At 44.3% G+C, this 16,451-nt stretch overlaps 1 protein-coding gene across 2 annotated transcripts in view; it reads left to right on the top strand.

Annotated features, from left to right (window-relative positions):
* Positions 1-16,451, top strand: part of SFMBT2 (Scm like with four mbt domains 2) — a 120,905-nt gene that overhangs the window by 61,041 nt on the left and 43,413 nt on the right. For both annotated transcript variants that reach the window (XM_076349015.1, XM_076349103.1), the window contains 3 exons: positions 969-1,066; positions 12,618-12,719; positions 13,386-13,533. In XM_076349015.1, the coding sequence (XP_076205130.1) occupies positions 969-1,066; positions 12,618-12,719; positions 13,386-13,533 (348 nt within the window). The remainder of the gene's footprint in view (positions 1-968; positions 1,067-12,617; positions 12,720-13,385; positions 13,534-16,451) is intronic.

Below are 16,451 nucleotides of genomic sequence, written 5' to 3'. Positions count from 1 at the left end.
AGAAGAGCTTCATACTGTTCACTCTGTATCAAGGTTCAAGTTTATTATTGAGTAAATGGTCATATCCCTTTTAATGATTGCTGCAATCTATCTACCTGTCTTGTCTCTTTAAGACCTTGATGTGAATGTTCTGCAAGAAGTTGTTATGTGCAGGATAACAATATGTTTTCTAGGGCAGAAGTAAATCCAATATAATGTTCTTCATCATGGTATTGTTTCCTACATTGTTTCCTTTGGTGATTCATAGGCATTTCACTGCACTGAACCATAAAGGGCTTGTTAATACAATGATTTAATAATATTAAACCTATTTAAAGAAACTCTATGAAAGCAATGTGAATCTGACAAAGATGTTGCCTAAAAGTATAATGGTGAAAATTTGTAAGTGTGAGTCTTTGAATTGGTGCGATAATCTGGTTTGAGTGTGGTACCATCAAATGAGTCTAGGTAGAGATCGAGCTGAAATGTTCCTTCCCACACCTACCCCCACCCACCGCAAAAAAACCTCAAGCATGCAATAAAAAAATAAATAATAAAAAGACTTTCCAATGAACAGAAGCCTTGGTAAAGATATTTCTGCCTTTGTTCAAATGTAACTAATATTGGCTGAAGACCTGAGGCTCCTCAAACTGGAAAACGAGGTATTTTGAGAATTGAAAATCAAAGGAGAGTTTTTGTTATTTTCAAGTAATGAGATAGTACGATTCTTGTTTCTTCAGCAGAAAATGAAGGACGTGTATTTTTCTGGGTTTTACTCCAGGATATAAAACACAATCTTCCTCAAATGTGCCCCTGCTAGTTGCTTTTGTGTTGAATTTATCCACGCGGTACAGCTTGGAATATACACACTGTTCTTTTCACTTGTACTATCCATTTTTATGACATAGGTATTTAAGTCTTTCAAAAAAGTTTGATCCCCAAACAGTCACCTCTTGGTTTTGTTGTTTTTTCTGTTGTCATCGCTTTAGATATCTATTCTCTGAAGACTATATCTGAGTGGAAATGCGCTCTGGAAAAATCCCTTAATGATGCAGCAAATTTTCCTCTTCCAATGGAAGTGTTCAAGGTAAAAGATGCACGTTTTTCCTTCACTTACAGAACCCACGATGAATAAATATCATGCAGTGTTTAGTGGCTTATGTTACACTTTTGCAGGAAAGGCCGTTGCTCTAATACATCACCGTGAAAGGTCACAAGTGAGATGTTTGTATAAAATGCAGTTTTATGTGCGGACTTTCCATTCTGAGAACTAATTTCTTGTGGTCAGTGTTTTATAGGGGCTAGGGGTGATCAGCACTGATTTCTCCAACGTTATTTTTAATGTGTCTTATTCTGTCAGACCTGTGCAAAGGCGTCGTATACAACCGTGAAGATGCAGGGCTACGAATATGAAAGTTGCCATCAACTAGCCACCTTTCTGTGAGCCCTGCACCAAAATTTTCAGCTGATCATGAGCCACAAGGCAGAAAAACCTCCTTCAGGGACCTATAGTGGAAGTGGAAGATAATTTTGCTCCCACGTCTTCTTTTTTTTCCCCTCATTCTGTTTTTTAATAGAGATGTGCTTCAGCCCTGAGGCACCAGCTTTAATTTCCCGTCCAAATCTTCACTGCTGTTAATCACGACGGCTCCAGATAATCCTGATTTCTAGCTGTGCCCGTCTGGTTTCTAACAGTTACATCCTTGCTGCGGTGCGATGGGCAGTGTGGCCATGGGTGCGAGGGGATGCTCAGGGAGGTGTGTGCCCTGTCTCCGGTGTCACCTCCTGCTTGGGGACCTGGTGGACCACGGTGCCCTCCTCACCACCGTTCCTGGCTCATCCAGCCTGGAGACCCTCTGGGTTCTTTCCCTGCCCATAAGCAACATTTCACTGGGATACCCCAAAACACCTATGCAATCGGAAGAAGGCACCCACCATGCCCCATCCTGGCTGACATGCCACGAAACCCTGGTGCCACCTTCACCCTTTCTGCAGGGACGTGGCAGCAGCTTCCCATGAGGAATCCAGGCTCCTCGCCCAGCTGAGATGCACTTGGATTAGCAACATTAATTTGGGAAAGCTTTGCTAATGGCCCAGGCAGTGGCTCATTTGCTTGCAATGTGAAAGCTGTGCTAGGTTGGGAGAAGTGGGAAGATTTGTGCGTTGGCCTTCGGCACGAACATGGGTTTGAGAAGCCCCGTGTTGTTATGGAAGTGGCGTGCAGAGAGTTTTCATTCTTTGCCATTTATTTCATACAACGTTTCAATCCACCAACTCTATTAAAGTTTGCATTTGCAGTTTCAACATCAAACATGCATTGTGTGGGGCAGTGATTAAATCACAATAGGGAATGCCTAATGTGTAAATTTTATTCCTGTCTATGTGAAAGAGTGAAGAATGTTTTTGATGAGGCTCATAAAACACCCTTTTTTTTTTTTTTAAAGTTTATAACTAACAGCTGTTTTGCTGCCTCTTCTCAGCATGCCAGACTTATACCCGCTTATTTAATTATTGCATGAGGGTCATAAATTTAAATTCAGCAGATCCTAGTTGCCGTGCCATGCGGTTGGAGCTTGCAAAGATGTTCCTCTTGGAAGACAATGCAAAACAGTGGAATGCTTGAATGGTCCAAGAGGAGAGTTACTTTGGGGCCAAATGTGACAAAAAGGCAGGATTAGGTCAATAAGGCTTCTTTATTTGTAATGTGAAAGCTGAGCACAAGGTGAGCTGAATTCAGTGTCCGGTGTTATCTAAGCCCCTGGTTCTGGTGCTGGGAGGGCAAGAGGCTGAATAAATTGTGTGTGGGCATCACTTTATTCTGCCCATTTAGGGTGAAAAAAACCCATCTTGTGCCTCTTAATTAAGGAGAGAAATATGAGAACTTGTCCGTGCCTGTGAGCATGTCTTCCTCTAGTAATGACTTAAACATGAGTTAAGGAGAGGCTTTAGGAGACTATGGAGAGTACACTTGTCTGATCTTACAAGATAAGCCAATATTTATGTGTGGGACCTTCAAGGAGAATCCCAGATCCCAGCAAAAAGTGTTGAATCCAAGGATGTCTTTTTTTTTTTTTTTTAAATTTTTTTTTAAATTTTTTTGCAAACCCGGCACGGAAATAATGTCTCTACATGGTGCCTGGGGCTCCGTGCTACTGTAACTGTCATGTGTTAGATGAGATATAAAACACAGGGTTTGACAGCTGGCAACTGTTAAAGATCTCCTGGAAAGCTGGAAATGTTTACTTTGGCGGAAATGGTAAACTGCACACCGAGCAATTATATTCCACATTTTCCACGTTTCCCTACAGAAATCCATCACTGAGGAGACCATAAAGTGTGTGCTTGCTCTACAGACGTGAGCGGTCCCTAGGGTGAGCGTGTGCACATTTGGCTGGATTACGACTCAAATTATTGTTGTCCTTGGAGCTGCGCGCGACTGTGGGCAGTGTCAGTCATGGGCCATCAAACTGGTCCCAGGCGGTGGTGCTGGGAAAGCAGATGCGCATTTGTAGTGCGAGAAGTGGCTCCTCTTATGGGTCTGTCAGCCCGTTGTTGCTGTCGGTGGTTTTGGTGTCATAGGGTTGGGTTCTGCCTGAGACCTCATGAGCCATGGATTTGAGCCTGAATTATCAGCGCTCAGAAGTGTGGCAGAGCTGAACTTGCGTGTGGTGGTCTTCGGCAGCAGATCCAAAAATCCTTTGCAAAAGCGTAGCCCTGATCCCCTCTCGGCATCCAAAGAGAGGGCACCAGCCACCAGACCACATGAGCTGGTTGCAAAAATCAGGGGGAAGGCTGCAAACAGGATCTTCTTTTTTTTTTTTTTTTTCTTCCTGGTGCTATTTTACACTTGGCTGTATGTTGAAAGTGTTTGTAAAATGCTTTAGGATCCTTTGAGAAGGAACGTGACGTTCAACTGCCAAAAAATGCTGCTATTATATAGCTACTAAACATAATGTTTTGCAAACTGCGCATCCTGGTATAATTTTTTTCTTCACAAAAGCTTTTTGCAACATACCCGCTATTTTGTCATTCCGTTCTTACCAGAAAACATGTTGATCCTTAAAGAAAACTAAATACGTACAGGATTTTCAAGGGTGTTTGAATGGTTTAGGAGAACAAATCCTTCTGAAAGGCCACACCCCAAGGAGATGTGTCCTTTGCTGTTTCTGCTCTGATTTCAGGGTGCTGTAGAGATCACCCATGCTTGGCTAGGTACCGGTCATAAACGATGGCTTAGGCTTCAGAGGACATCTGAGAAAATGGCCAGGGCTTTCGGTATGAATAAGGGTGGTCGAACTGTTAGTGGGGCCTGATTTCAAGTTAAGTGTGACAATATCAGTGGTTTGCTTCAGTGATGGCATTGCTGGTGCTCTCTAAGAGAGAGCCTTGTATCAGAAAGCCAGACTCCAAACACAGCACCTTCTAGCCCTAATATTTATGAATCAATGCATTTTTTAGAGTTAAAGCCCTGTAGCTTGGTTAAGATGAATGCTGGACATAGATTATGGGATTTAGTTTCCTAGAGAGAGGCAGATAGCGTCCTGGGGATCTTCTCTGACATCACAGTATGCTCCCCCTGGTCTCCTGTGCTGTATCTGTGGGTCCCATGCGGATGTCATGGATCCTTGGGTGTCTTTCAGCTCACCCTAGACACTTCTCTTTGGGCAACTATATCCTACCCAGGATTTGGGGTGCTCATCATCTCTCCATAGATGTTGCATATGGGCATCCTATTCCCAATTCCCTCCGATTGCTATAAAGTGGGTCCTGATGACTGGCTTGGATAGAGGTATCACCAGCCGCATCCCTAACCCAAACTCTGTTAAACTGCTCGAAGAGCACAGAGGCTTAGGAGGGAGAGGTGTTAGCTAAGACAGGTGGCAGTTCCTAATTTATAGCCTTTGGTCCCATTCCTCTTGTCTCCACCCTTCTGGTCCTCCTTTCCTAAAGCTGTCGTCGCTTTTTTCCAGCTCGAAATTGTTGTGTCTCTGGCAAAAAAAGCTCTACACTCTGCCCAGCCCAGTGTGCCCCTATTTCTAACTGGAGCTTTTGGATGTTTCCTTTAATCAGTAATAGTATTAATTAATGGTAAGACTAATGATGTGGAGGGAATGAGTTGGGACAAGTCTCTCCTAAGGAGAGTGATGGAGGGACCACCCATCACCCAGGCAAGAGCTGCCCCCTGAAATTCAGGACAGAGTGGTGGTTCTAGTTCTAAACTCAAAAGTATGAAGACAAATATTAAACAGGACTCCTTCCCCGCTCTAAAATACAATTTTTCCATCAGATGAATTGTGCATTTTAATTATATGAGTAAGATGGACTATTTCTCCAAGACTTTGATTTTTTTTTTTTTTTTTTTTTTTTTTTAAAAAGGAGGACAACGTGTCTCAAAAGTTAATAAACCCTTTGGGTGTTTTAGAGTGTTTTCTTCCATTATTTGGTATTCTGAAGGAGTTTAAGTGTAAGATAGAGAAACCCAAGGGTTACTTTCTGCTCAGAGACAATCCTGACCTGAGTGGATGAATAGACTTGAAGTCCAACAGGGTTTTTCTGTCTTCAGCCCCCCTAATAGATGGGCACGTGCTGATGCAGTAGTTTAAAATGGACGTGCTTTTGGTTTCACTTGGAAGCCAAATCCCAACATAAGCAATCCCCAGCCCCTTCATGCACTGATGGCTTGGCCGGCCCTCGTTGCGCACGCTGTGCTTTAATAACCCGTGAGTCGCCATGTTGTTTGCAGGCTGCCAGATTATTTATACTCCATCTGTTCTTTCCCATCCGTAGCACTCACCAGCCCTTCTCCCTGACTGCTATTTGCCTGGCTGGGAGACGTCCACAGCATCCTGATCCCTCTATTGTTTGGCTGCCTTTTGACCCATTCCCATCTCAGCGTGTTAAACCCATTTATCTTTGTAAGACCTAATAACCATCATTAGGAATATTCCGCTAAGGTCCTTGCAAACGTAGCTGCCTTTGCAGCTCTTGGGAGCAAGGATGTCTCCGATATCAAAGGTGCCACTCAGGTGAGATGGAGTCTGTTGGTCCCTCTGTGGACCAGGGAGAAGTTTTAACCTCTCTACAGCTCCCTCCTGACCATGGGCTTTGCAAGGAAGCGGGTGAAGAGAGCAATCCAAGGAGGTGAATGAAGCCAAGCCCTGTCTGAGATGTCCCAAGGGTCTGGTTGGAGGCAGCACCGTATGAAAGTCAGGGTTGGAAGAGAAATGCCGGAGACAGTTCAAGCAAAGCAGATGGGCTGAGTGGGAACCGGGTCCCTTACCCTTCCTCGTCCCTCTGGCTGTATGTTTAGCACATGTGGTTTTCTTTCTCCACTACATGCCGAGGTCTCTCAGGATGGTGAGAGGTTAGCAGAAGGGCCTGATCCAGTTTACTTAGTGCATCCAGGCTCGGTCTGGGGGAGTTTGTGCATGACAACCTGAGCTCTTGCCTCCCGCATCCTTGGGCATGGCAGTGTTTTCCATGAGAGGGGCTAATGTGCACCTACAACCAGAGTCTGCTCCCATGTAGGGGGTGGGTCATACCTAAAAGATACTATCTAAAGTTGGATGATTTTTCTCAAAGAAAGCAAAAGACAGCTCTGGTCCATAGCTGTTTTGCAGGGTGGTTGCAGCCCACAGCGTACACTGAATTTGTTCTGATCCTCTAAAGAATTCCCATTGATTTCTCAGTAGCGATTACTGCCATGACGTTACTGAGGGCAGACTCGCTCCAAACAAGTGCCTATGAGGACTCAGTCCCTCTTCACAGCTGAGATACTTATTTAGGGGTGTGAAAAGAGACACTGATGGTTTCATTTTGAGCACTCAAGTTGGTGTTCCCACCTGTGTTTTCCTTTCCACTTGACTTTCCCACCTGTGAAATGGGACCCATGCGTGTGACCCATGCAACAAGGATTCGTTAGAGAATGCTTGTGGAGTGGTGTGGCAGTCCTGAATGCTGTAAGACGTTAAAAAAAACCCCCAACAAACAAACACAAAACCCCTTGAGTGGATGCATATCTGTCTCTTTTACCTCTGCTGCCCGTGCTTCCACCGCCCAGGCAAATCAAAGCAGGCGCTGCGTAGGAGGGGATCTTTGCCCTAATGCCATCTGCGGCGGGCCGAGCCATACGGAGAAGGTGTATTTGGATTTAGACCGGCTACTCTGCGATGTTGCTGTTTCTATGGTAACTATTTTTTATTCAACAAGAGGAGCTTAAAATCTGTAGGGCTAAATTCGATCCTAGGCAGAAGCATCTGCAGTTTTTAAGGGGCTCTTCAGTAGGTGCAGTTTGTAGCTGGCTCTCGTGCTCATTACTTCAGGGTCACAGTATCTCTAAAGCCTCCTTCCCGGCAACCTTTCCTCTTCATCCCACCCCACATCTCTACATTTTGGTCTTCCTGTGACTGCACTTGTCAAACCGAGGTACAATTTGCTCGTGTTGTGTCTTACCGGGGGATTTTTGTCTCCCTGCAGAGAGTGTGTCTTTAGGGAAAATTGCTCCGTGTTTAGCAAAGGAAGTTGATGAATTACAAACAAGGCTGATTCATCTGCAAATAATGCAGAGGATTGCATTTGGGAGGGTTTCTTTCTTTATTTTTTTTTTTCCCTCAATTAAAAAACAAATGCCAGATTCCTGTAGAGGCGGTTTAACCACTGCTATTACTGTGTATGTGACTGGTTACCACACGTGAGCTTTGTGATTAAAATTAGGCTATTAGAAGCAGCCAGTTTCTTGGAGAATTAGGGAAAACACTGGGGGAAGCGATTTCTTTGAAGACAAAAACTGCATCAAATAATATGTTTCCAGTCATACCAGATGGGGCCCACTTCTTCTGCGTCTTTTAGTAGGGTACACCAGGAGAGATGTGACTGAAGGCAATAGCATTTCACACTGTTACAGTTGGTGAGGATTAAAGGAGGTTCAGGTCTATCGTATATTGAGTGCCCAGTGTTTCTAATCAGCCTCTCAACTTTGCAACTTTTCAGCATTCAGACTTAGTTCTGAATTTTGCACAAAGTTGCAGTCTTATAATTGGTGTGAATCTGACTATCCTGGACCAAAAGAGCCCTGACTTTCAGGGTATTTGAAAATGAGAGTTCAAATTAGAGCCTTTTCCTCTTATTTACACACTGTGTAAGCTGCTGGGTTTAAAATGAGATGACTCCAGTATTGTATCTTGAGCAGAATGGGCTAAAAATGAGCATTTCACAATCTGAAGGCGATGCCCTTCCTTGGATTTGTGGACACAGCTAGAGCAACCAGCCCATAGCACGGCTTCCCTGAACGTCACGGGCAAAAGCAGCTTAGCCAAGTCCCCCGGCTCTATCTGCATTACCCAGTGCACTGTAAAATGACCTGAGCTCCACCCTTTGGTGGCCAGAACATTGCTGTGACATGGACAAATTTGAGTTTATTTACACTTAGATGACATTTGTTGAGTAGAAATACTCAGAAGCCAGATTTAGCAAGGTATTTAGGCACCAGAAAGGGCAAATTACTACGATGGTTTTGAAGTATATCTTTTTGAATTCAAGACCTAAAGCCAATGCTTAGTGACGTTATTATTAGGACTTAAGCATGTCACCCGCACAGGTACTTCCCTAAAGCCTGTCTGCATCCTTAAGAGTCTGAATACTTTTGTAAATCTGTTTGTGGGTCTCTGTTGGAATGACATTTAGGCTCCCAAGTCACCTGACATTTTTGAAACCTGCACTGCTAGTGGCTCATTAGCTATGAAGGAGAAAATTATGCGGCTATCTCAGTACCTAAAGAAGAGGGTTGGGAGTTAGGAGCCTGGTTCTCCTCCCAGCACCATTGTTGGCCTGTTGTTTGACCTTCAGATGTTTCAGCTTTCAGCCCTGCAGGTGATGCTGGTTGCAGTGAAGTGTTGCAAAGCCCATCAGTATTTTTGCAGAAGCGTTGCAGAAACACATGCCGTACGGAGATGGAGATAATGATGCAGATGCGTATCAAAGCGGGGCTGTCTTTCAGGTGGCCCGGAGGGTCGCAGCCTGTGCACGCTAGCAAATTTGCAAATGCATACTGCTCTAAAACTGTGAGTGTGGGGCTGGGTTTAATTGCTTCTTGGGGTTTGTAGTGAGAGCTGTGACAGCCCTGGCTTTTGCCAGTGGGTTTGGGCTGTAAGTGACAGACGTTCATTCAGCGGAGGGTTATGCAATTTTCCATTCATTACCCGTGAGCACCGTCGCAGGCTGTAATCCATCATGTTAGAGATTGTGACCCTTCGAATGAGCGACTGTGGTGCTCGTACGGCGTTAATTCATTGTACTTTCCGTGGTATGATTTTTCACTTCGCTGTAAGGGACTCTTCTGCATCCTTGTGGATTGTCGATCCTTAGCTGCTCTCCAGCAGTCAGAGGGTATTTCCATCACCCACTCAGGGCTTGTGAACCCCGGGACAGGCAATCTGCTGGTGTAAATCCATGTGGTCAGTGGGGGCTGCTCCTGGGAAGCATTGCCCGCCAGTAGGAGTAAAGGTTCACCATGCACAAGGCTATAAAATGCTCCAACTGGTCAAAAATATTCTGCCTATTCATCTCCATTTCAAGGAAAATTGAAACTCACTTGGAGAAGTTGCTAGAAAATAATGGCTGGTGACATCCTCATAGGTGGCTTTGAACACCGTGAAATAGCGGTAAAGGGTTGGATTCTGCCACCCGTAATCATTTCAGGCATTTCTTTTGCTCGGCTGCGGAGCCTGGCGGGGACCAGGGGAACGTCTCACTCCTCCAGTCCTCTTCTTGTAGCTGCTTTTATTTAACAGGCATCTTTCCCGTCAATGTGAATAAAGGGAGGAGAGTGCAGTTCATTATCCAGTGTATCACTTTGAGTCTAATACTAATTAAAAGCTTTGCCTTCACTTCTGTTGAACCTATTCTTAGAAATTATGTAAATTAATTGGAGTTTTGAAGAGGAGCATATGCCAAATCCTAAGTAATTCCCTGCTGGCTGAGGCAGCTCTAGCACTGGAACCAGAGAACGGCATCAGGATCTTTTTTTTTCCTTTTGTGGCTGCAAAAATCTAAGGCTGCTTCAGTAAATTTTGATGCCTCTCTTTAGCAAATATACGAGAGAGATCAAATATCCAGACCCTGACCATTTGCCAGAGAGGTACAATACAAAGGCTTTTTCTCCATGAAAGCTTTTCTGTCTCAAAAATGACATTTAACACAGACAAGCTTTTTACTTCCGCAGCCCTTCTCCAAACAAATGTACGTTCCTGCTTCAAAGAGGATTTGGACCCTCAAAAGGGAGACATGTCTGAGATCCCACGAACTCCCCTTGCGAGTTCACTCTTGCTATTAATTTAATGGGGAAGATATTTGCATGCTATGCTGAATGAGAAGGGAGATTTGATCCTAAGGTACATAGTGTGTGGAGAAAAGGGGATATACTTTTGAAGTAAAATAGCTTTAAATGTTTTTAGCTTCCCCCCCCACACCTGATTTTTTTTCCCTTTGAAAAAGGCCAAAACAAATAGAAGGAGAAGAACTAAAGAAACAGATTCAAATAAAAATGAGAAGCAATATGGTTTGGTCTCGATATATTTTGGTCTCAGTCAACAAATCACTTAAAGTTGATGAAACTACTTGCATGTTTAAAGATAAACATGATTACGTACTTTGGTGGATCTTGGCTTGTTATGTATTGAAGCTGGGTACGAGCGTGAATTGAATCCTGGAGCTTTTGATGGGAAGATGCTGCAGTGTAAGCTTACTTCCAGATGTACATTTTGCAAAGTTGCCTTTTTACAACCTCACCCTAGGGATTGAGAGACGCCGGGTGTGGATCCTCATGCAGGAGGAGGCAGCCCTCCAGTCCAGATGCTTTTTGCCTTTGGAGATTTGAAGTTCAGTGCTGGCGAGGTCTGATTTTTACAGCCGTCATCTTTTCCCAGCGGAAGCCTTTTCAGTAGTAAAGATGGCAATCTTGATAACCTGTCTGTCCGATGCATCCCTGGTACGATGCAACCTCTATGTACAAAGAGCCAGATTCTCTTCCCCGGTTCAGACTTCTATTCGACGAACCATTCTCTGTGTAAAGCTGCTAGAAATGGGTCTCCTGTCTCTCTGGGCTTTAGTGATACGGCAGTGACCGCCAGCAAGTGCAAGTATGGCTGATGGTTATGCTACACTGCAGGACGCCCAAACTCTTGAATGTCTGCTGCTTCTCCAGCCATTAGTTCACTGGGCTTTGGGCCATTATTGGTAAATCTTCCTCAGTTTCCCCATCAGCATATACTTCTCCTGCTGTGAGACTAAATCCATTACGATGTTTTTTTGCTTTTTGGTTCTCACATAAAAGGCTCCGTAACATTGCAGGTTGGTAAGATGAAAACAACAATTGGCCGTGGTTGGGGCTTGTAAAAATCCTTATCTCTAATGGCAGCAGGAATGCAAGATCCCAAAATAGAAGTTGTTAAGTCTACAAGTGAAGGCAGTTCTTGGGAAAAGAAAGCACAATGGCATACAACTTCGGATCAATAGAAAATCATTTTAGAACAAGAATACAACATGTAGCAATGAATGTAGATGGGAATGACATTGCTAACCACTTATTAGATAGCAAGCTTTCTGCATGTATTTTGGAGTCGTTTGTATGTGTGTGTTAAATATAACATCTTTTTTTATGCTTGTATTAGCTAATGCACAGATGGTTTAGAAATACTGTAGGACATTTTTATTGAATGAACACAAAATATGGTAATTACTCTGGAATTAGGATGCCAACTTGTACACCTATTAGGCAGGGATCATGAGAGATGGACTAATTTGATAGATGTTAAACACTAAACTGGTGGCAAATCAGGGAGTTGAACCTGGGTTGCTTCTGAGTTTCGGGACTGCATCCTGCTGCCATCCCCAAAGCTGCCCCTGTGGGTGCAGCCAGGTTTGATCCTGGGTGAAAGTGTTGTGGTGGGCATATACTTCAACACAGTTACATGTTTCCCACCAACATGTTCTCTTGTTGCCCACATTTTGGGTCCGAGTTCATTGTCTGGGCCTTAGTCCACCTCTAGTCTCCTGGCTGGAGAAAAGACCTTGCCATCTTGCAGTACATGGAAACCAGCCCAGGTCCTTATTTTGGTGGCCTGCAGGAGCTGGACATCCATCAGGGTAAATCAGGGCCATCCTGAGCTGTTGGCACCCATTCTGTACGTTACCCTGGAGGACCTCAAGTTGAGTCCTGACACCTCTGGACCTTTGGTTGCTCTCAGACGGTAGTGGCTGTCAGAGGTGAAGAGGTTCTGCCCAGGGGAGATTTTCAAGTAGCCATTTCTCAGACAGGTCCTCATTTTAGTGAGCGCGATCTCCTTGTTGACTGAGTTCAAGTTAGGTGCTGCTGCTGAGATGGATGCACATTGTGCTTTAGATATGATGGGCTTGGTCCTGCCCATCCTGTCCTCTAGGAGCGAGGCTGTCCCCTCTCCTTCTGTGATCGGGTTGGCATGAAAAGAACATAGGACCAGGAGTGCCCAGTTGGAGCTGGAAGTCAATCTGGTAATCAGCTAAGTGACAAAACCCACATTTAAAATAGATTTTCAAATGTATCAACCCCTCCTTGGTGGATGGCGCTGACACACTGTGTTCCTCTTCCCTGTCTCTTCCCCCAGGACCATGCTGATTTGCGAAACCACTTCTTCGCTGTGGGCATGAAGCTGGAGGTGGTGAATGTGAGGGAGCCATTTCATATCTGTCCTGCATCAGTGACCACGGTGAGCTCCCAGAAGGGAGGGATGAAAAGAGCCTGATTAGGAACCTCTTGCTGATTTCCACCACATTTAGGAAAACTCAAGAGTGGTACTTCATTGGCTGGAGAACACATTAAGAAATATGTTTAAAATCTGTGGATATTCCTAATTAATGATTTGTTTCTTTCCGACAAGCATCACCAGCTGACTATATGCATTTAGATCTAATGGGGATAAGCATGTCCATCTACCACTTCCATGCAAAAAAAAAAGGAATCCCTCTTTTATCTCTGTCTCCCCTCCATGCTTATGTATTTTCCTTGCACATCTGGGAAACCTTTTGAAATAAAACAGCTGGATGGAGGCAGTACCTGGATATTTAATCTACACTCTCAAAGGCAAGAGAGAGGAGGGCTGTGGGGTCTCCAGGATCGCCTCCAGTCCCTGCTCAGCTTTGGGCACACTGAGTGACCCTGAACCCCAGGACTTTCCCTTGCCTCAGTTTACCAATCTCTAAGACTCAAACTTTGATCTCTTTGGTAGAAACACTTTGATGAGAAGCGTTAGGTGAGAGCAGGTTATTTTCAGGAGTAGTTTGATTCCAGGGCCTGGCTGTTTCACCTTTCCACGTTACCTAATGTTACAGGAAATTTAACTTCTGATTTTGTTTTGTTCTTTTTCACCCCTTAGGTTTTTAACAATCATTATTTACAAGTGACCATTGATGACTTGAGACCTGAACCCAGCAAAATCTCAATGCTTTGCCATGCGGATTCCTTAGGGATCTTGCCAATACAGTGGTGCCTTAAAAACGGAGTCAATCTCACACCTCCCAAGGGTTCGTATTCCTTCACGGTGATTTGCAGGTTTCCTCTGAAGGAAGTCTGCTTGTTATTATTGTAAGACCACGATGCTGTTCGCTGCAGAGCATCACCCTGAGTATCTCGAGCCAGAGTAGCTCTCTTGAGTCACTGGGGCTGTTCTGGCTCATACCACCCCATGAACATCTCTGCAAATGCATCTTGCCGGTGGATTGATGTCCGTGTGCTTTGTAGTCTGAAGCAGGCTGCACCAAAGCCTAGTGAATTCCTGTAAAATGCATCTTAGTGATGCTTCGTGTGTGTAGAGAGCAAAAGAAGCCTTAAAAGTCATATAATACCAGAGGCAAAACAGGCAGTTCCACTACAGCATCCACATTGGTACAACGCTGAGCCCAAGGAAAGCTCCTAAATCTAAATGTCTTCTGTATTGAAATCACCTTGTGCCCCACCAGCTAAACTCACAGCTGCCTGCCCAGGAGCGTGTAGGCATTTCCTTAGCTGTCTCAAAAAATCCCAGGCGAGGGCAAATTGCGAGCAGTGTTCAGGTCAGAGCCAGGAGAAACAGCCTCCAACCGTGCTATTTCCCAACGTCGTAGCAGTGCAGTTAATTACTTGCAATTTCAGACAACCACCTGCGGTGCCCTAGCAATATTTCTTCGCTTACAAAATGTGTTGATTCTCTGGAATTTTAGGTTTTTGAAGCTGGCCGGGATGTTGACCCTTTGCCAAAAACTGGTGTTGCTTGGGAGAAAAAGAAATGCCTCAAAAAAAAAAAAACAACCTACTAAGTTTTGCACACACAGATTTGTCTTAATTTTGGAAGAAGTACGCTGCTGCCAAACCCAGGGAAGCGAAGGGTTATTCCCTACCAGATTCAGAGTCCTCTTATCCAGAGTGTCTCTTCAGCACGTGTAATTTGAAATTCCCACCAAAGTCCTGGAGTCCTGTGTGTGCAGCTGCATACGGTGCATCCATGATCACTCTGTTGCTTTCACTGAAATAAATGTGCTGTCTGGATGCTTTAGCTCCCTCCTGCTTAAATCCAGGTGTAACGATAATGCCTGTGTAAGCAGTCACTGATATTGGCCAGAAAAGTTGCTAAAAATGAAAGTAAATGGAATGTTTTGGGTTTTCCACCCCAAATTCACATGCAGCTTCCCCCAGGCCAGCTAATTAACTAAAGTAGACCATAGGCCAGACATTTTTCTTTACAGGGTCATGGCCTAATAATTTCCAATCCATGCTGGTACAAAGCCTGTCCGAGATGGTGTTTTATGGGTCAAGTGCATGCAAACTCTCTTTTAGATGCCAGCATTTTTAGATGTGGCTGTAGCATCTGTCATATGGATATTTCTCAGTGTGGCTGGTAAAGTCTAAGGGGCAAGTAGGTACCTGGTGTGATGTCTGGTGATTGGGGCCCACCTGGGCTCCTGAGAAAGTGTAGGAAGTCTCCCCTCATTCCCCTGATGAAAATAAAGTTTGTTTTCAGCTGTCAGATCAGAAATCCTGGAGGGAAGCCATTAAAAAGGCATAAAGCAAGTGGCAGATAGATGCATGCTATATATTGCCGTGTTTCTTATACGGTGTGTGAGGGCTGCATGCCCAAACTGCATCTTAGCTCCTTTGGTGTCAAAAACCTCTTCCATCAGCAGACACGCTCTTTGAGTCGCTGAAATGTAATCAGACATTGGAATGATTTCTTAAAAAAACCTCCCAAAACCAACAAAAAGCCACAAACCAGCAAAAAAGAAAGCAGAGGGAAAGTGAAAAGCATCCAAACCCCCATTGAGGGAGCCAGTCTTCTCTGAGCAGAATAATATCAGCTTTGGATAAAGAAATAACCAGGACTGATCCGAGAGGGCTGCAATGCTGCGAAAGTGAAGGCGGCTGTGGTGTGAGCAGGCTGCTAATGAGCAGGTCTGCAGAAGGAGGAGGAAATCCTGCCATTTCCACCCAAATCACTGAACAGCTCTACCTGCCCTGGGGTGTCCAGAATTGCCCCTTCTCGCACGCTCATTTGACCAGCCTCCTGCTTCCCCAGCGCTCACGCATTCCCAACCACCATCGCCCTTAACAGACAATACTTTGGCAATATTTAGTGTTGCCCAAATGGCTCTCCCTGTTGAAAGGCAAGAAGTTCCACGGAGCAAAAGATAACAATGGAAGAAGTCCTTTTATTTTTGTGAAAAGAGTTTCTTTGCTGTATTGTATTTCTTTGCTTGGGTTTTTTGGTTAACTTATTGTTGACGAGGAAGTTTTCTGATTTTAAAATTAACTGATTTTATTTCATCAGAACAGTGTGCCAGGTTGGGGTATTTGGGTTCAGAGTCCTTTATTTCTCTGATATCCTTCCTCTTGCCTTTTTGCCTATCAGGCCTTTGTTGAAGCCAAACATACAGTAGATGAGTCATGAACAGGAGGTGCAAACATTTGCTACTAGAAATAGAGAGCAGTATTTTCCCGTACAGTGCCAAAAATGAATACCCATTTACTGCTGCTGTATAAACATTGAACAAGCACTGTTTATATTTATTAGAGCTGGATTTATAGACCACTTCCCTTTAGAGTAACAATCGTTGTTCCTTTTTACGAGCTATTAAGAGGGGGAAAAACATTTCAGTAGCACTCCTAGTTGTAAGGCTTACTAAGGAAATGCCACTTCCAAAGCCTCCAGTACATTTGTATTGTTATATTTGCTTCTGATTAAACTGCTGGGCTCTTCCATGCTGAGAGTCGAGGTAGAAAACACAATGAGTTTAGACATGTTTGGGGAGCAGCAGGTGAATCACGCAAGCAAAGCTTTGAACGTTATTACTTGGGCTGAGCCTTAAAGGATAACAGTACGTGAATGCCACGTGCTAATGGGGGTACGCATTTAGGTTATATCATGATGCACCATGAGAAGGCCGTATACAGGTCCAGGCTTGTTTGAAGC

Source organism: Aptenodytes patagonicus, chromosome 1, assembly GCF_965638725.1.
Source record: "Aptenodytes patagonicus chromosome 1, bAptPat1.pri.cur, whole genome shotgun sequence".
NCBI classification, from domain to species: Eukaryota; Metazoa; Chordata; class Aves; order Sphenisciformes; family Spheniscidae; genus Aptenodytes; species Aptenodytes patagonicus.
This window is presented reverse-complemented; position numbering and strand designations above follow the sequence as displayed.